Here is a 20,452-nt window from a genome sequence, read left to right as displayed (position 1 = left end):
CTGTGCTAGTTCGGCATTGGCAGAATTTTTCTGTTCGGCAATGACAGGGTTTGCTTGATCGAACTTGACCTCTGCAAGAAAATCTGCCAAGGCTTATCCCTTGATGGCTTTTCGAGGTAGGTACTCGATTGAGTGTTCTCCCAGCTCTATGGCCCATTTGGCGATTCTGCCTGATGCTTCTGGCTTGGTCAAAACTTGCCGAAGAGGCAGATCGGTTAAGACGCATACCTTGTGAGCATAGAAGTATGGCCGCAGTCTCCTTGCTGCATTTACTAACGCCAGAGCAATTTTTTCCAGAGGTTGATACCTTGTTTCTGGATCTCTTAATGCTCGGCTTGTAAAGTAGATGGGAAACTGCTTTAGGCCTTCTTCTCGTACAAGCACCGCGCTAATGGTTTGATCGGATGCCGCTAAGTATAAGAAAATCACTTCGGCATCTGTTGGAGCAGAGAGAATTGGAAGCTCGGCTAAATAACTTTTGAGCTCGTCAAAAGCCTTTTTCTGCTCTATGACTTCAGAGACGATTTAGTCTTCCCGGCAGGGAGAGCGTCAATAGTTAGGATTACTCCATCATATTGCGGCTCGTTATCGTCTTCGGGATCCCGTTGCCTTTTCGGATCCTGAGGAGCGCAGTTCGCACCTCCCTGCTTTTTGTTCCTTTTCGGTTGCTTGCTTTGGTATTTTTTTAACGTCCCTGCTTTCACAAGGGCATCAATACCTGCAGCTAAATGTCGGCACTCCTCGGTATCGTGACCGTAGTCTTGATGGAAGGAGCAATATTGATCCTGAGGTCGGCGCGCGGCCGATTTCGTCATCCGCCTTGGCTTTTCGAACATATCGGAATGCAGTTCGAAAATTTCCGCTCTTGACTTGTTCAATGGTACGAACTGAGCGGGCGGCTTCTCAGGATTGAGACGTGGTCCCAATCTGCCTTGTACCGGTGCCCTTTGAATTCTTTCAAAAGGAGTTCGGCGAGGAAGCCTCTGATCGCTATGATCGGGCTTCTTTTCGTCTCCTCTAGATGAGCTGTCTAAAGACCGTTTTCGACGGTCTGCCTCATCGGCACGGGAGAACTGGTCCGCAATGTCCCACATCTCTTGAGCTGTTTGCGGACTGCATTCCACGAGCTTTCTGTAGAGAGCTCCGGGCAGGATTCCATTTTGGAATGCCGAAATGACAAGTAGATCGTTGAGATCATCTACTTGTAGGCATTCCTTGTGGAATCTCGTCATGAAGTCGCTGATCTTTTCGTCGCGACCTTGACGTATAGAAAGCAGCTGAGCCGAAGTGATCCGGGCTTCCGCTTTCTGAAAGAACCTCCTGTGGAAAGCATCCATTAGATCTCGGTAAGATCTAATGCTGCCTTGGGGGAGGCTATCGAACCACCTTCTCGCGTTCCCGATAAGAAGCTCGGGGAACAGCTTGCACATATGGACCTCATTGAGACCCTGGTTCGCCATATTATACTGATAGCGTCCCAAGAAGTCATGAGGATCCACTAGCCCGTCATAAGTCATTGACGGTGTCCGGTAGTTCCGCGGCAAAGGAGTTCGGGTGATATCGTCCGAGAACGGAGTCTTTAATGCTCCGTACATGGCGAACCCGACATCTCTTCGGTACGGAGGAGATGGAGTTCTCCTGTGGTTCCGGTACCGAGGAGGAACAGGAACATGTCGGGGTTGAGGATTCTTTCTCCTGGAAGACACGTCACTACTGCGGTAGTGACTTTCATGTCTGGATGAGGAGGGAGAATCCGCCGTTGTCTTCTCCGGCTGTTGGCTCTTCTGCAGGAAGGTTAAGAACTCCTCCTGCTTCTCGGCCAAGAACAGCTTGACAGCTTCATTTAAATCGGGCTGCTGGGAAGACTCGGTGCGATCTCTCCTGGAGTGGCTTGTTCCTTCTTCGTGAGAACCGGAGGTAGATGTCTCCCGAGGCCGTTTTTCAGACCTGCGAGCTGGACTAGCTTCCTCACGGTTATCACGAACGGTATTATGGGTGTTATGTGATCTGGTATGCATTTTTTTTTTTTGGGGTGGAAAAAGGGTCAAAAATTCGCTTTATCACAAATTTGGTTCTCTGTTTCCCACAGACGGCGCCAGTGATGAATCCGCGAATTCTTGATGGTGATGAATGCAGGAAAATGCAGATCACGACACAGAGAATTTACGTGGTTCGATTTACTGAAGTAAATCTACGTCCACGGGAAGAAGGGAGGGCAAGATTGTATTGCTTGATCTGGGATTACAGCTTACAACACAGACTTGCTATATGATATTTTATCTCTAGAGAGCTTCTTTAGAACTTAACCCTTTTCTATCTGATCTAAGTTCTATTTATACATTGAACCAAGATCGTGGCATGCAGCACCATTTACTAGGCAGTGGATGTCGTGGAGATCGTGGCGATCTTGCATGGGTCCACTATCCTGCATGAATTAATGACTGCTTGACACCACTAAATAGATCGTGGGTGTAGTGGAGGTGGAAATCCTGCATGAGTCCACTATCTCCTAGTTCGGTCGAATACTGAGACCGAACTGCTGAATTATTGCCGAGCAGCTTTTGCCGATCTGAGAGTAGAGCTTGATGCCGACCTGAGAGCAGAGTTTGATTGGTTGGCTTTTACCGAGCTGTAGGCTGGGGCCGAACTCTTTGGTTGTGCCGAACTGAACTCTTTAGTCATGCCGGACTGATACTCTTTAGTCATGCCGAACTGATACTCTTTCTTGGGCTTTAGGCTGATGGGCTTTACTGCTGTTGGGCTTGTTTAGTACGTACTCCATCATACTCCATCAATCTGTCACTTCTAAACTCCCATAATCACTCAAACACTCTTTATCCAAGAATTTTTCTTGGTTGTTTGTGACATGTTCCATCATAAAACATGAAAACAAAAGGTGAGTTGTGATATCAGTAGGTCTTCTCATTAAATGCAACAAGATATTTACAAAATAAGAGAACATAATAAAAGCAGTACACCCCAAAAAGAAGAACAAAATTACAAAAAGGGCATTCAGATCTCTGATTTTCCGGCAATGGGCTGTGAAAAAGATTGGATTTTTTGCATTTACCAAAACGTTTTGGATCTCTTGTCAGAAACCCTAAGTTCAAAAGTCAGAAACCACAATAGTTGTCCATGGTTTGTGTGGGTAGTGCAGTTTTAGGAAGAAGTCTTCACCAACCCAAAGTTCGATGAGTTTAGAGACACATATCTCACAATCTTCCGGGAATGCACCCAGGTAAAGGAAACAACCTTGAAGTCTAGCGGGCAAGTAAAGGTAGCTCTATAGCCAAGATCTCCAAGTAGGAACCCTCCCCCATTGCAGCAGCATCAGCAGTATCTTTTCTGTCTCCTGAATGAGAAGACCACCAACCAAAACCAGTGACAGAGGAAGACCTTTACATTTCTCGGCGATCGATCTTCCAATTTCCTTCAAGTGAGGAGGGCAGAGCAATGTAACATCATCATTATCATTTTTCAGCATATCACCGAAGGTAAGATAACAGAGCAACTGCCAGCTGTGCTCCAGCCCGAGCGGCTGCATCTCATGAAGTAAACTAGATTTTTCAGAAATTTTATCAGTGACCTCCCGAAGCCTAGTGGTGAGAAGAATCCGACTGTCGTTCTCCTTATCCGGCAAAGCGTGCGCGATCCACGATTAGAAACTTGATATTGTAAAGCTCTTGATGCAGGCGCTGGAGCAACGTCTACTCATCGCCCTGAGTGACATAGTGGCTTGCTTGGTAGTTCTTGCTCTCCATGATTACTAGCAGTTCATGACCTCACCTATAATTTATTTACTACTATTAAATATCAAATGAACTTTGTAAATTTGTTAAATTTAGTCGTGCATAAAAAACATTATTCCGATAATTCATACTAAGAAACATGTTTTTACAAGCAGGACGAAATTAATTGATATCAAAATCATAAAAATAAAAAAATAAAACACTTTGACGAACTTTCAGTAGCCAACTTCATTTAGAACTTTCATCAAACAGTTGGCAGAAAGATGCAACACTTACATACCGGCGCATAATTCGTGACGCTCTTCACACCTCCAGAACCACCGCGGCCAGCGCGATGGAACTCATCCTCAACATACAAGCTGATCGGCACAGTCTCTTCCTGCAAATCACAACAATTAAAACTTATCCACAAACTCCTTAATATCCCCTTGATTCAATCGAATTAAAATTGAAAACTAAACACAACTTGAAATAGTTTCCAACTGGAGAAGCATACACCAAAAATGTGTACTCAGAAGACGGCGCAAAACCAGCACCTCCCTATCAGCAGAGGCTGAATGTCAATTTGATTATGTCAACAACGATTCTAATAAGTATACACTATGTCAATAACAAGTATATCATATTTAAAGCAAGCACAATTATCTTATTACTATTATATCAATTGTTAAAGTTTATAATGTCAACAACAATCCAAACAAGCATACACTATGTCAATAGTATACAATATCATCTCAATGACACGTATATGCCGTTTATAGAAAACACAAGTATATTATCATAACTATGTCAATAGCTATTGTATGAAATGTCAATAATCTTAAAAATTTAAACAAATCCTTAACTGGAAGAAGATGCTTGTTCTCTTCCGTTTTTTCCAGCAACATTGTTCATTTCCATCTCTTCCGATTCTACCATCGCTAATCAACAAAAAAAAAACAGCAGAAATCGAATTAAATAAAAAACTGCGAGATCTCTGCTGAAATTGCGAGATAAAAGCAAAATTCAGCATTGAAATGAGCAGAAATCAGTATTTTCAGATTTTTCTCCAAATGTTCAAGCATTTTGATAAAAACAATGAAGCGAAGTTGAACCTCAAAATAGCTGATTCCTCGACTTTCTGGATTCTACACAGAGCTCCAGCGACAAACGCGAACAACAGCAGCGAAAACATAAGTAGCGATTTCTCTCACTAAAAATTAGTTCATATCCAACACAATTGATAATACAAAGCCTAATACCTCCAAATCCATACTCAAATCAACAATTAAGCTTCCGGCGAAGCGACGACGTGAGAAGCGAAGGCTGTTCGGAGCTTCGTGCAGCAGGAGCGGCGAAGCGCGATGAACAGCGGCGACGTTAAACCACGAGAGAGAGAGAGGGCGTGTCTGGAGGCGTCGTCGTCTCTGGCTTGATTGATGATCGGCGAAGACGATTGATGGTGGCGATATATATTAGAGAGGGTTTTAGAAAATGATTTCAAATCTAATTTTATTTTTTTCCACCATTTGATTAATGAAATGACACTTATACCCCGTGTTGACATAATGTGATAGTTGTTGACATTTCGTTAATCTTGTGGATTAGTGGCTGAGATTGCATCTCATTTCTCAATTTAGCTAAATAATCTCAACCTAACAGCACCCTATATATGAGGGTGTGTTAGGATGACACCAGTTTAATTATATATTTACAATTTATTTACATTTATCCGACATGATATATATTGGGTGAGAAATATTTAAAGAGATTTTCTTAAAGAAAATATTATTTAAAATAAAACTGAACCAAATCTTATATATGGCGCGTAGAAAAATAAATAAAAAAGTGACAAACCTTCGCCAATTGAACAAATCACAAATAAGATATCAAAACTAGATAATTACAAAACAATAATTACAAATATATATCCTTAACCTATTAGGATACAATTTAAACAACTGAATTCGAATAGATTAGAAGTATTCACATTTTATAGACGCACACGCATGTAGAAGAAATTCCACAACTGAAAAAAATAAAAAATTAAATTTCACTAGAGTGATGGAAATAGCGATTTTGATAGAGATCATTGTCGGAGTGGTGTTGTTGACTTGTTATATATGTTGCCGTGGACCGCCAGTGACGCCGCCCGACGACGACGACAACAACAACAACAACGAAAACGAAGAGCAGCCTCAGCCGAATATAGTCCGCCCCATGCCACTCGGGACTGCAGTACTAGTGAAGGTAGAGAAAATACGGTACGATGAATGCACCGATGATGAAAATTCGAAATACGACGGCTGCTCTATTTGCCTAGAAAATTACCGTAGCAAAGAGCGACGGGCCACTATTCATGCCTGCAGCCACCGCTTCCATGCGGGCTGCATTGAGTCGTGGCTGCGGACAAACGACAATTGTCCCCTTTGTCGGCATCATCTTGTCTAAAGCTTCGTCGGGTTCATTAATTAGTTATTTTCGTCATTTTTGTTATTAGTTTTTTTTAGTTAATTGTTTTTTATAATTAGTTATTTTCATAATATCATTGAAGTAGGTAATTGTTTTTTAGTGAATATAAATTTTTGTTTATTTGGTAATATAATGTTTCTATTTTAATATTCTTTAATGTTATTGTTATAATATAAACTTTCCTTTTTTAGAATCTCTTTCGATACAATGCTTTACATATTTGGTGTTTTGAGGGAGAGCGTCACATCACACTAGTGTTTCACGATTAAATTGAATGCATTTTTATGATTGGATTTTTTTCCTAATTAATTAGTGAATTCTAAATTTTGGAGAGAAAAGAAACTTAACCGACTACCCAAAAAAAATCAAAATCAAAATATCCAAAAATTCAATTTTTCAATCATCATTGATTAGAGAAGTACTGTGATAGTAATACTTATAATAAAATAAAATTATGTCTACATAAATATAATTCAGATATTTTTGATCGAAACGAAATCAATGAACCCACTAAACGAATATCCATATAAATTAATGTCGTATATGCTCTGTTATAGATTTGATAAAATTTTAGTAGATTGAATATAAAAGATTCGGATTAGATTTCAACTAGATACTAGTATGATTATTAATTAACCATTATTATTATTATTATAAAATAATAACAATAAGAAATAATGATAGATTAAAGGCAAAAATTGTTGATTTTAGTCCTGAACATTATATTTTGAATTTTTGCATCCCGGACATTTCAACTCAGATCACAATCGGTCCAAAATTAACTGTTCCATTAAATTTTAACCGATAACGTTTATAATCTTGATTTTAACCAAATTAGACTGTTAATTGTGAAATTTTAATTATTTTAAAATTGAAATTATATATTCTAAAGAAAAATAAAAATTTATTTATCCTAAATACATTAAAAATTTAATTATTCCGCAGGCGCCATCTCCGAAAGGTACAACGACACTGCGTGCAGTATAATGCTTTAAACATCATTAATTGCTCAATATACAACAAAATATTTTCAGAAAAAACTAGTGTTTGGTTTGCCGAAGCCGAGGAGGATATGGCCGATGATGAGCATTGCGATGTTCTTAGCAGCAGCAGCAGCAGCGTTCATGATTGCGCTGATGGAGCCGCTGGCCTCTGTTCCGGGTGACGTGGGAGGCTCCGAATGTAGAGACTCAGGCGCATAATTAAGTAGAGTGAGGATGTAAAACAGGGTCAGAATCTGTTTGTCGTATTTGCAATTGCTTCCTTCTGTATACTTTGGGGAAGAATTCGGGATTAGAAATGTACGGAGTTAGTTTTGGACCAATTGTGATCCGAGTTGAAATGTTCGGAATGCAAAAATTCAAAAGATAATGTCTAGAACCAAAATTGTAAAATGACATAGGTTCAGAACCATTTTTTGCCTTTACTCATAATGATAATAACACCATATATATGCTTACATAGCCCTACTTGGAAACTAAATAAGTAAATAATTAATTGACTTGGAATAGGAAAGAATTACTACAACTATATCATAAAATAGTAGTAGTATATATATTTACATAAGAAACTCTCCTATCTTAATAATGGTTAGATTTTGGGTTGTGCTTGCGATCGCAGCTATGACAAACGGCTAAAGAAGGAATTTGGGGTAAAGCTTGATGATAATTCTCATTACAATCGTTAGTACAAGGTAACTAAATCATTCCTATTCTATGGTAACCCTAAACCCAGAACAATAAAAGAATTGTCCATGATATGCCAATTTGGTTCGAGAACCTGAAAGTGAATGCAGTATCACGAAAAAGAGTATTAGGTGGAGTAGTTACTTAATCAGTCCACCCCACCCAGTCCATAGACATATACGAGGAAAACTGAAGTATACCTGCCTCAAATGTCAGATAATGTCAGATATTCCGGCGATGACTTGCTTATCAAGTCTTCGCAGACCCTATAATATACGACTCAGGTAAGCATCACGAAGGTGGGAATATTAAAAGAGACAGATAAAAGAGTTGCAAGAATCATACTTGATGCAACTCTGCCATGCAGCACCAAGACACCGAAATATTAACTGATATTTGGTCAAAGCCTTTTTTGAGATCACAAGTGATAACGGCCATTGAACCTGAATATCAAAAAAAAAAGATTCACTTTTCAGTAACATGATGGAGATTATATGATTCTTGCATGAGCAGATACACCGGGACCCATGTCTAACCACAAAAAATAAAATGTTTCCAATCCTGTAATGCTCAAAGGCTCTTCGAGATCATCATTGCCGGAAATAATCTGGTTGATCTGAAGATCTTTAAGTTCAATCAAAAGTTGTCTTTTCCTGGAAACAACATAGTACATATTGTTGAGAAGGTAGCACAGTAGAGTACCACGACACTATTAGTAACCACTAACCACAAAATTTTTAATTACTAACCACACTACATGTCAAATCTTCGTGATATGGATCTGCCACAGCTGCTGTGGATCGCAATGCAAGGTCCATGAGAGACTAGTACCAAGTGCAACAATTATATAAGAGAAATTGCAAGACAAACATTATTTACTCTAGCATATTATACACTACACCTACACACCTGCAGCTTTTCAACAGAAATTTCATCTGGCTTTTTCATGAGTTCCTCCCGAGCTATATCCATAAAGTGGACCAAAAAATCACCCTGGAATCTTAATTTATTAGAAAAGGAAACTAAGACAGTAGCTATCCTGCACAGTTATAATTCAAAAGTCACAAGTGGATGAAAGTTCTATACTTCTACTGGAACAATGGTTCTGATTCGACCACTTCAGAACTTCATTATAACTACCCCCAATCTACCAATAAATTTTTTTGCAGAAAAAGAATTTTGAACCCCACTTTTACTTGGTGAATGCATAAATTCATATGTTAGTCATACCTGATCGAGAAGGAGATAATGCTTGATTGACATCCACTTTCCCTTCAAGTCATACTGCAGTAGTAGCATAGAGATTAAATTCAGAGGTAGATGCAGTGGAAATGAAAGCAATGAGGTAGAACATAGAATGCCTTTCTCCCGAACCAGACCTTATCTTTAATGAGGTTCAGTAATTCAACACTAGCGAAAACATAAGCAGCTTTAATGCACTCAAGGTAGTGATGATTAGACCCAACCATTGTCAACTTTGTGTTTTCTGCTACAGGAACCTGCTTAAAACAACCAAATCACAAGCGTTGAAGATTGAAGTCAAAGGCGCATTAGAACCAGAGAAATATCACTAGATAAACCTGAATACAATGCCCACATTCTCTCATGGCAAGGAAACTGGGGATATCATCTTTCAAGCGGTAGCGTTGTTGCCAATACTTCGTATAATAATCTTGCGTGAGACTTTCCTGTTGAAAATTATTTAGCACAGCTCCTATAACTTAAACTTGGAAGCACACCCTTATAAGTGAAGATATACCTTTTGAAGAGACTTGTTCTCAGCAATAAAAAATTCCCCATATGGGTCATCAATTACTCCTTCATATACCCACCTACAGTTGAAACATATTTCCCTTCAGAAATATTGCTAATTATCTGTTCTACAAAAGAGTACAATCAACTGGCACTGCATTGCTATATTTCCTCCAGGATGTTTCGTCACAACAGTAAAAACTAGTTAGTTACTTCGAAGGAGAGCATTTAAAGTCTTTTTTAGGTGACATTAAAGGCTTTTAAGTCTACACTGTTAGAGAATCTTCAGCATGAATTTGTCAATTTTTAAAAAAACAAATTGATTTAAAAACATTAAGCTGTCCCAGTCATGAGATGCAGAAGCTTTCTTTCTCAATGTTCTACACACTTTTCAAGGCTCTCTATTATGAAACAACAACCAGAATCTTTTATCAATTATCTCTGTAACCACTGACACTGCTAGAACTAAACAAGTTCATGGAACAATTCAATCATCAGGTCTAATAATGTATTGTTTAACCATAAAAGCATCAACTGCAATTTGTACCTCTCTAATATTACGAGATATGCTTGGCTTGCACTTTGTGACATCTTTTCCAGCAAAGACCTCACTACATGATCACCAGCCATTGCCTTGGCCTGAAATTGTTAAGAAAATATGATTGCCAGGAAATAATCTAGACAAAACATGCAATGACATTAACTAAGCTGTAGCCAAACCTGGCTTTGTAGGAGGTTAAGAACTGCAGAGCCAATAAAATTACTGGCTGAAGCCTTCTTAATCACTATGGTTAAAGCTTGCATTGCTCCCAACATTGGCTGCATTGGAAAAAGTTTTATAGCCCTGATATTTAAAGAGGGGGGGGGGGGGGGGGGGGTTATGGAAGTAAAACCTGGCAATAGAACCATAGTCCTTGAACTGAAAGTTTTCCAAGACGATACTGATGTTCAAGTTGTGCCACCATGGCTTGGTAATCCTAATACACAAATTTATATATAAAATAACAGAATTGTAGAGTAACAATCTTTTGCACATTTCTTTTGGGTTTAAAGGATGTTTACCTCACTTCTTTCTGATTTGTATAGATCTGATTACAAGAAAGTTGAATAATAGGAGTATAATATACTCCACAAAGCAACATCTAAAAAAAAATTAAAGCAGCAGTATAATGGCAGTGTCAAAAACTAGTTCAATGCATTAACATTCGAATAGCAGTGTCCATAGTCAAATGTCAACAAAAAACAAAAATAGCAGTAAACACCAATAGTCCAATGTCCAATAGTACACATTCACAGTCACTCGGTAAAACCATTATCCAGAGTCCATTGTCAACAGAAAATGACTGCTAAGCAGTACACAAGTCCCATCAGTAGTACAAAAACAGAGCCTATCAACGTAGCGCTTCTGAATAAGAACGTTGAAATTCGTAAGAAATTCGCGGCTTCAACTTTTCCTTATCTCCTCCTCTTTGATCGGCATTCCCTAAGAAATTCGTAAACATAGTGCGTGCAGACGTGCAGTTAGCCAAAAATTATAATGCAATATCGAAAATATAAATTATGCAATTGCGGTGGTAGAATAGAAGTATTGTAAAACCTTCAGCGGCAGAAGCTCCGGAGCACGCAACAGCTGCGTCAACACACAATTTGCATAATCAAACAAATTGCCAACACAAGAACACATAGCAGTTGAATTTTTGTGCAAAATATCGAAAATAATATACGAGTTTTGCAATTGAACCTTTTAGGGCTTTGAAGAATGCCGCAGCTGCATTCCACGCACGCGACATCCGAAGAGGCACCATCATCAACAAATCGGGATGCGATTCGAACACCATCGAAATCGCCCACACAAGAATGACAAAAAACGATCCAATCGACCAGAACAAGTTAAATTTCTTATGGTAGATCACCATGCCGAACTGTACGGCTGAAAATCCAAGGCAGACCAGGTGGACGAAGGTGAAAACATGATGGGAGCCATCGGTTGAGCCGCAGGTCCACAACGCCACCAAGAACAGAGATCCAGCGAGAATTATGTCAGCGGAGACTTTGAGTTGATCGTCTCGAGCCAGCATGTGAAAGAAAGACGTAATGACGGAGGTGATTACGAAGTGTTCCAGAGAATTCATATTTGCGGGTAAAGTTTTTGGGAGGGTTTTTTTTTTGGAAGGAAAGATTGGACTAATGTGGGGATTATATAGACTATAGAGCGAGCTAGCTTAGAAAACTGTTTAAACCGTCGCCTCGCCGGAAAGCTAACTAAACTAACTCGCCTCGCCGGAAAATAACGTCACGTCTAATCATTGCTATGGCATATTAAAAACCCCGCGGGAGTTTCAAAACGGCGGCGTTTCATGCATTTTCAACAGCCTCTCTCGAAGTATTTTTTTCATTTAGTCCTCAAACTTTTATCTATGTACAAATCTCGAGCTAATGAACAATCTCAGATCATCTTCTCTAACCATCCCACATCACCATTGAACCAAACTGATCAACTCCATACACAATTTTAGCTTGGAGCTGGGCGGTGTCTTGGTGAACATATTTGCTACATTCTCATAAGTAGATATCTTGTAGGAACCTCTCTATTTTGAGTACCTTGAAAACCTTTTTCATTCCCAGACACTTCTTCTTCGGCTCTTCTCAGACTTACCTTGTTGGGATAGAAGAGATACCATACCAAAGAGCACAACTTGAGCCTATAAACACCCTCAAAAGCTTCATCAAATGAACCTTTTGTTGCATCCTATGCTTGAGAGATAATTTGAGAGTTTATGTCCATCATTCTACATATTATTCCACTACACTTGGAGTTTGAAGTTTGGATTCAAGAGAAGATTGGAGCATACAAGATTCTTCTTTTGGATTTTATCTTTGTTGTTTTTATGTTTTCTATAATTTTCCTACAAAATATGGGTTTAGTTTATTTGTCTATGAGTAGCTTAATCTGTATAATTCTAGGGATGTGTTAGTACGATTTTTTGTTTTATAAAATTCTTGTTTATGATATCTGCTTGTTCATGTTTACTCTATTCTAAATTGCTCGATAATTCTTCATGTTTGAGTGACCAATTTTATGATTAATTATTGCCGTGTAAAGTAATCGAGTGAATTTGTATGTCAGGCGGACTTATTTAACATAACAATTAATTCCCCTAAAAAGGTGTTGTTAATTGAGAGTGATAGCTTCTATAGGATCAAACCATCATATATTCACTAAGTAGAGCCGAAAACGTAAGAGGGAGAGTGCCAACAAAAGGGAATAACTTACTTACATTGGAATATCCTTAAAAGAAATACAAACTCACTTAACAAGGGATAAGGGAGTACTAACTTGTAACATGAATGAGAATGCAAGAAGATATATTTTAAATAATTTTTGTTAAAATAGTGATATCTTAATGCTTTTAATGATTAGTTTCTATAACTATTTTTTTTTGATTATAAACATAAAGTGAATGAATTATAGTATAAATTAGGATATGCGACTTTAACTAAACTTTGTACTATTAACTTAAAACCTTTTTTTTTATCCAAGCCCCCTAGCTCAAGTGGTTGAGTAGGGTGGCAAGGATACCGCGCCATCTTGGAGGTCTCGAGTTCGACTCCTTGATGGCTCAACTTGAGATTTGGAGGTCTCGAGTTCGACTCGTCTCGAGTTCGACTCCTGGATGGCTCAACTTGAGATTTGGAGGTCTCGAGTTCGACTCCTGGATGGCGCAACTTGAGATTAATTTCTCCTGTGGGCCTTTACAAGGCTTGTTGCCTTGGGGCTTGGCAAGTTTACGAGCCTGGACCCGAGCCATGAGGGCTTGGCAAGTTTACGAGCCTGGACCCGAGCCATGAGGGTGGCGATCGGTTTCCGAGCTATGAGGGTGGCAATGGGGAGGGGCTAGGTAGCTTGTCGAATGTATCTCGAACTCCTAAAAAAAAACTTAAAACCTTTTTTTTAACTAAGGTTGGGATTTAAACGAGTGAATATACTCAAAAGCCCAAATAAATTACACACGCTACAGAATTGTTTTGGGCCCACAATTAAAAAAAAGAAAAAAAAAGAAAAGGGAAAAGCCGATTGAATCAAGAGCGACTTCAGTCACGCGATTTAAGATTCCATTGGAGTGGATCTACAGCGAGCTTAAAGAAAAGAAATAACGCAATTCCTTTCCCCTCTCTTTCTCGTTAAAATTGCCCTTTTTTCACAGATCTAAATCTCAATCAGGGTTTCCAAATTCTGCCACTGACCTCAGATCTCTCCATTCCTTCTGCGATCATAGGTGGAGAGACGATTGGCCGAAAATGCTGACGAAATTCGAGACCAAGAGCAATCGAGTGAAAGGATTGAGCTTTCACACCAAGCGCCCATGGATCCTCGCAAGTCTCCACAGCGGTGTGATCCAGCTCTGGGATTACCGCATGGGCACCCTCATCGACCGATTCGACGAGCACGATGGACCCGTCCGCGGCGTTCATTTCCATAAATCGCAGCCGCTTTTTGTGTCCGGAGGTCTGAATTTTTGCTGTGTGTTCAGTTTTGTTTTGCTTTACGTGGACCTTGTTGTTGCTGCAATGCGATCCATGCTTTCTCTGGTGTGGATCTGCTGATTTGATTGGTGTTGGTTGAGTTTTTTAATTTTGATTCACGCTGTTGATTTCTGGAGTGTACATTTCTGTGATCGCTGTAGTGAGTATAATGGTGTGTTAGATCCTGTGTGATTTTTCCATGTTAAACTATTTGTTTTCCGGTTAAGTGACTGATAACTGATTTAATTTTATGTTCACTGTTGGTAAAATAACATTGGCGTTCACATATCTGGTCCTGTAATTTGAAAGTAGTGTTTGTTGATCAGTGCTGATCTTGACTTCTATGTTTAGTGTTGCATTATGTAAATCCAAAGGTTATTGTTTTTTTTATAATCATTTTAACATAGGGCTATTAAAGCAGTCAATCTATCAACAGGTGTTCATGTCAGTTTATTGTCTGATTTCATTTCTCTCGATCGATTCTTAGTGGAATATTGTGTCTCTGGAGCATTTGACTTTATAGTAATTTTCTCATCATGTTAATTTCAGCTTTCTAGATCCTTTATATGATTCTTTTCATTATACAGAAAGACACTAGTGAATTCCAATCTCGCACATCTAGCGATCTAGTTAAGTAGTTATGTTTGTGAATGTCACGTTGTTCATTCTTTTACTCATAGTAGTCTAAGGAATGCCTAGGCTCTTTGTCATGCTTGATCCTTTGAGAATAGAACGTGCACACAATTTGAAGTGCATTACTGGTAACTGAATTGATTGTTCCAAGTGCTTTGTGTCAATAGGAGGCCTTTGTGCCTCAATTTACATAATGCTTTTGATAATTATTCTTTTGTTGTACGTGACAATAAAATGATATGGATCTCTTAGTCGAGCTGACTAATGCAGGAGATTTCTTCAAATGAATTTGATGGAACACAATGTCGCAATAGATTCTTTGCCGTGTTTGATTCTTGGGTGTATACTAGATGCATTTTCTGATTTGTGCACCAATATTTTTTTTCTGCAGGCGACGATTACAAAATTAAGGTTTGGAATTACAAACTGCATAGATGTCTATTTACTCTTCTTGGTCATCTTGACTATATCCGGACTGTCCAGTTTCATCATGAGTATCCTTGGATAGTAAGTGCAAGTGATGATCAGACAATCAGAATATGGAACTGGCAATCACGTACTTGCATTTCTGTGTTAACGGGGCACAACCACTATGTCATGTGTGCTTCATTTCACCCCAAAGAAGACTTGGTTGTTTCAGCCTCTTTGGATCAGACTGTTCGTGTTTGGGATATTGGTGCCTTGAGGAAGAAAACAGTATCTCCTGCTGATGACATTCTGCGATTGTCTCAAATGAATGCGGACTTCTTTGGTGGGGTTGATGCTGTTGTGAAGTATGTCCTGGAAGGCCACGATCGAGGGGTTAACTGGGCTTCTTTTCATCCAACTCTCCCTCTGATTGTTTCTGGAGCTGATGATCGCCAAGTAAAAATCTGGCGCATGAATGGTATGTCACCTTGACCACTGATATCTGAAGTGCTATTTGAGATTTACTGTTGTCTTATAAGAGTAGTATTATGAATATGTATTCATTGTTTGAATGATTTTGGCTATGGTATTAGGAAAGTTACTTCCCTACCTGTAAAAGGGAAACCATTAACGTCTCGATCTTCAGTGTTTAGGCATACATGGTTGTCCGGATTTTCTATAAGCCACTGTTGATGTTTCTCACACTTCTATCTGATATAACCTGTTTGTTATTATATACCCCCTCCGTCCCACAATAAGAGTCAGATTTTTGTCATTTTGGTCCGTCCCACAATTAAGAGTCACATTTCCCTTTTACCATAAATGGTAAGTAGGTCCCACATTCCACTAACTCACTCCACTCACATTCTATTATAAAATCTATATAAAAAAGTAGACCCCATATTCCACTAATTTTTTCAACCCACTATTCTTTAAATTTCTTAAAACCCGTTCCTACGCCAAATGTGTCTTCTATTGTGGGACGGAGGGAGTAATACTTTCTGAAACTGTTTGCTTCATTTTTCAAAGTATGTTATTTGTTAAAGGTAATATGGGTGAAGGAGCGGTTCATGAGATATAGGTTTTCAGTTTGAATTGATGAGTTAATTTGTATTTGTGACGGTATTAGTTTAGGATTGTATGATGGTGTGGTTTGCCGCTATGTGCTCCGTCTTGAAGAAGATGGTGACTGGTGAGGCAATTCCAATTAGCTTATTTGAGTGTTGGGCTTAAGTAATAGACCTTGCTTTGTTGCAGACATTTCTGTTAGTCATAAATTTTGCTCAAGTTATATATACATGTATATTTCTTTGATATATCAATATGATATATTTTTCAGACACAAAAGCTTGGGAGGTGGACACATTGAGAGGTCACATGAACAATGTTTCTTGTGTTCTGTTCCATGCAAGGCAGGACATTATTGTATCAAATTCAGAAGACAAGAGCATTAGAGTTTGGGATGCTACTAAAAGAACTGGCTTGCCGACATTCCGCAGGGAGCATGACAGGTTCTGGATCCTTTCTGCCCACCCTGAGATGAATCTACTCGCTGCTGGTCATGATAGTGGTATGATTGTCTTTAAGCTAGAGATAGAACGCCCTGCCTTTTCTGTCAGTGGTGACTCTGTGTTTTATGTCAAGGATCGGTTTCTACGCACTTTTGAGTATTCCACTCAGAAAGATACCCAGCTGATACCAATCCGTCGTCCTGGTTCCAATAGTTTGAATCAAGCACCACGGACTCTTTCTTATAGTCCTACTGAGAATGCAATTTTGGTTTGCTCAGACGTGGATGGTGGTTCATATGAGCTTTATGTTATACCTAAAGATAGCTACAGCAGAGGTGACACAGCTCAAGAGGCTAAAAGAGGTGCCGGGGGTTCGGCTGTTTTTGTGGCTCGGAATAGGTTTGCTGTGCTTGAGAAGAGCAGCAACCAAGTCCTGGTGAAGAACCTAAAAAATGAAGTAGTGAAAAAGAGTGTCCTGCCTGTTGCTACTGATGCCATATTCTATGCTGGTACAGGGAATCTGCTCTGCCGGGCCGAGGACAAGGTTGTCATTTTTGATCTCCAACAAAGAATTGTTCTTGGTGATCTTCAAGCCTCTTTTGTTAGGTATGTGGTTTGGTCTCAGGATATGGAGAGTGTTGCTTTGCTGAGCAAGCATTCAATTGTTATTGCTGATAAAAAGCTTGTGCACCGCTGCACTCTTCATGAGACCATTCGTGTTAAGAGTGGATCATGGGATGATAATGGTGTTTTTATCTACACTACACTGACACATATTAAATACTGCCTGCCTAATGGTGATAGTGGCATTATAAAGACCTTGGATGTTCCGGTGTATGTAACAAAGATATATGGGAACACAATCTTTTGCCTGGACCGAGATGGGAAAAACCGTCCAATCATTATTGACTCAACGGAATATATTTTTAAGTTGTCCCTGCTGAAGAAGAGATATGATCATGTTATGAGCATGATAAAGAATTCAGAACTATGTGGACAAGCCATGATTGCATATTTGCAACAGAAGGGCTTCCCACAAGTTGCTCTCTATTTTGTGAAGGATGAGAGAACTCGCTTCAACTTAGCTCTTGAAAGCGGTAACATCGAGAAAGCCCTTGAATCTGCTAAGAAAATTGACGAGAAGGATTACTGGTACAGGCTAGGAGTAGAGGCCCTACGACAGGGAAATGCAGGAATTGTTGAATATGCGTACCAGAAGACAAAGAACTTTGAGAGGCTTTCTTTTCATTATCTGATAACTGGCAATCTGGACAAGTTGTCAAAAATGATGAAAATCGCTGAGGTAAAAAATGAAGTTATGGGCCAGTTTCATAATGCATTGTATCTTGGTGATGTCCGAGAGCGGGTGAAAATTCTGGAGAATGCGGGTCACTTGCCCCTGGCTTACATAACAGCTTCCATTCATGGGCTCCATGACGTAGTGGAGCGTCTATCTGCACAACTAGGAGATAATGTTCCTTCTCTTCCTGAAGGGAGAAAAGCTTCTCTGTTGATCCCTCCTAGTCCAGTGCTATGCGCTGGAGATTGGCCTTTGTTAATGGTGAGTAAAGGCATATTTGAGGGCTCTCTTGATGATGCAGGTAAAGGTGCAGAAGAAGATTATGAAGAGGCTGCAGATGCTGATTGGGGTGAGGGTTTGGATATTGGCGACGTGGATCATCTGCAGAATGGAGACATCAGTATGGTGCTGGAGGATGAAGATGTGCACAATGAGAATGATGAGGAGGGAGGATGGGATCTTGAGGATCTAGATCTGCCTCCTGATGCTGATACGCCGAAGGTGGCTTCTAATGCACGGTCTTCTGTTTTTGTTTGCCCCACGCCTGGTATGCCCGTGAGCCAAATTTGGGTCCAGAAGTCATCTCTTGCTGCTGAACACGCAGCTGCTGGCAACTTCGATACAGCACTTCGTTTGTTGAGCCGTCAGTTAGGGATATGCAATTTTGGCCCTTTGAAGTCTCAATTTATTGATCTTCACCTGGGCAGTCACAGTTACCTGCGTGCCTGTACTTCAGCACCAGTTATATCTGTTGCAGTAGAGAGAGGTTGGAGTGAATCTGCAAGCCCCAATGTGCGAGGCCCTCCTGCTCTTATCTTCGATTTCTCTCAACTAGATGAGAAGCTGAAGGCTGGTTACAAAGCAACAACCACCGGAAAGTTTTCTGAAGCTCTTCGACATTTCCTGTCAATTCTTCACACAGTTCCACTGGTTGTGGTTGAAACAAGAAGAGAGGTGGATGAAGTGAAGGAATTGGTAATCGTAGTAAAGGAATACATTCTTGGCTTGCAAATGGAGCTTAAGAGAAGGGAACTGAAGGACAATCCAGGTCGTCAGCAGGAACTTGCAGCGTATTTCACACATTGCAAGCTCCAGCCACCACACTTGAGACTTGCACTGGCTAGTGCAATGACTGTTTGCTTCAAGGCAAAAAATCTGAGCACCGCAGCCAACTTTGCTAGGCGACTTCTTGAGAGTAATCCAGCCAATGAGAATCAAGCAAGACAAGCTCGCCAGGTTCTGCAGGCGGCTGAGAGGAATATGACGGATACCACGCAGCTCAACTATGATTTCAGAAATCCTTTCGTTGTATGCGGAGCGACATACGTCCCAATCTATAGAGGGCAGAGAGATGTAACCTGCCCATACTGCACCACACATTTTGTTCCATCTCAGCAAGGGCAGCTATGCACTGTTTGTGATCTTGCGGCAGTAGGAGCAGATGCATCTGGCTTGTTTTGTTCTCCTTCTCAGATGAGATGATTCCATTGTACAATTGCTTGAATCTGTTTCTGACCTCAGAAAGCGGCTATGCCTGTGATGACACACCGTGGAGAGACGAAGAGGTAGGAGCTTCAGACTGAGACGCTTCTCTCGGATTTATATATCTGTTTAGTATTTGGTTTCCTTCTGCAATCCGCCTGCCCTGTTTTTATTGCTTCATTTCTATGATTACAGTTTACAGTTGTACTAATAAATTTGTGTAAGATTTTTGACTTCGACCATTCTGTGGAAATTTAGTGTGCGTTGCTCAACGTGCCTTTACCTAGTACTGATGGACCATATATGTTATTTTTGCAGATGTAATACACATTTTGCCTACTCATATGTTTCTTGGCTTCATTACATATCTAGTTTCACTTATTTTGAGCATATTCATCCTTTGCCCAATTGCTGGAAAAACCATCAAGTCTGAACAAATTTTGGTCTATTTCGAAACTTTAAAAATCATGTTGGTTGATGAAAATTTCGGTCGTCAATGTGTAATATATTTGTATTGCCGATGTTTATCAACCAATCTGTGTTTTCTTTATGAACGTAAAAATCGTTTAACTTACCCGCGGGTATGTCCATCGGCTGCCTTATCAGACTCAATTTGACCAAAAAATTTAATGACTGATCAATAGTGGCAAGTTTTGGAAGTAATTCTTTTAGAACCCTTGACTCATACTACTAATTTAGCAATAAAAGCGTCACCCACAAGTGTACGGGTTAAGTAGCAAAGGGCAAGTTAAAATTATCGATCCTCGAAGACTAAAAGCCGGTTTGAGTATTACAATGCAACTTTGAACACTATTTACACTAATAAAAGGGGGATTTGATTTTCTATAACTAAGATCAAAGAACAATTAAGCAAGTAACACAATTAACTAAGAAAATCAAGCAAACAAAGATAGATTTTCACACAAATTGGGGAAGGATAAGGATATGTATCCGTTA

The 20,452-nt window shown here is 39.7% G+C and overlaps 2 protein-coding genes across 5 annotated transcripts; one reads left to right on the top strand and one right to left on the bottom strand.

Annotated features, from left to right (window-relative positions):
• Window positions 1-7,682: 7,682 nt before the first annotated feature.
• Window positions 7,683-11,939, bottom strand: LOC121806419 (gamma-tubulin complex component 2-like). Of its 4 annotated transcripts, XM_042206446.1 has the most exons (16): window positions 11,379-11,939; window positions 11,235-11,267; window positions 10,700-11,120; window positions 10,531-10,614; window positions 10,358-10,456; window positions 10,185-10,276; window positions 9,645-9,717; window positions 9,466-9,573; window positions 9,265-9,384; window positions 9,116-9,169; window positions 8,795-8,878; window positions 8,635-8,709; window positions 8,422-8,538; window positions 8,231-8,328; window positions 8,086-8,151; window positions 7,683-7,979 (listed from the first exon to the last, which is right to left on the bottom strand). In XM_042206446.1, exons 4-13 carry the CDS (start codon window positions 10,600-10,602, stop codon window positions 8,518-8,520), a joined length of 798 nt encoding a protein of 265 aa, XP_042062380.1. In that variant the 5' UTR covers window positions 10,603-10,614; window positions 10,700-11,120; window positions 11,235-11,267; window positions 11,379-11,939; the 3' UTR covers window positions 7,683-7,979; window positions 8,086-8,151; window positions 8,231-8,328; window positions 8,422-8,517. The 4 variants fall into 4 exon arrangements, with proteins under 4 accessions (XP_042062380.1, XP_042062379.1, XP_042062381.1 ...); XM_042206445.1 differs by lacking the exons at window positions 10,700-11,120; window positions 11,235-11,267; window positions 11,379-11,939 and having other exon boundaries at window positions 10,358-10,617; XM_042206447.1 differs by lacking the exons at window positions 10,700-11,120; window positions 11,235-11,267; window positions 11,379-11,939 and having other exon boundaries at window positions 8,231-8,538; window positions 8,635-8,678; window positions 10,358-10,617.
• Window positions 11,940-13,759: 1,820 nt separating this feature from the next.
• Window positions 13,760-19,840, top strand: LOC121807760 (coatomer subunit alpha-1-like). The gene is made up of 3 exons (XM_042208071.1): window positions 13,760-14,144; window positions 15,186-15,680; window positions 16,542-19,840. The coding sequence occupies exons 1-3, from the start codon at window positions 13,937-13,939 to the stop codon at window positions 19,493-19,495; spliced, it is 3,657 nt and encodes a 1,218-aa protein (XP_042064005.1). The 5' UTR covers window positions 13,760-13,936; the 3' UTR covers window positions 19,496-19,840.
• Window positions 19,841-20,452: the final 612 nt, after the last annotated feature.

The sequence above is a fragment of the Salvia splendens genome, chromosome 6 (genome assembly GCF_004379255.2).
Source record: "Salvia splendens isolate huo1 chromosome 6, SspV2, whole genome shotgun sequence".
Classification (NCBI taxonomy): Eukaryota; Viridiplantae; Streptophyta; class Magnoliopsida; order Lamiales; family Lamiaceae; genus Salvia; species Salvia splendens.
This window is presented reverse-complemented; position numbering and strand designations above follow the sequence as displayed.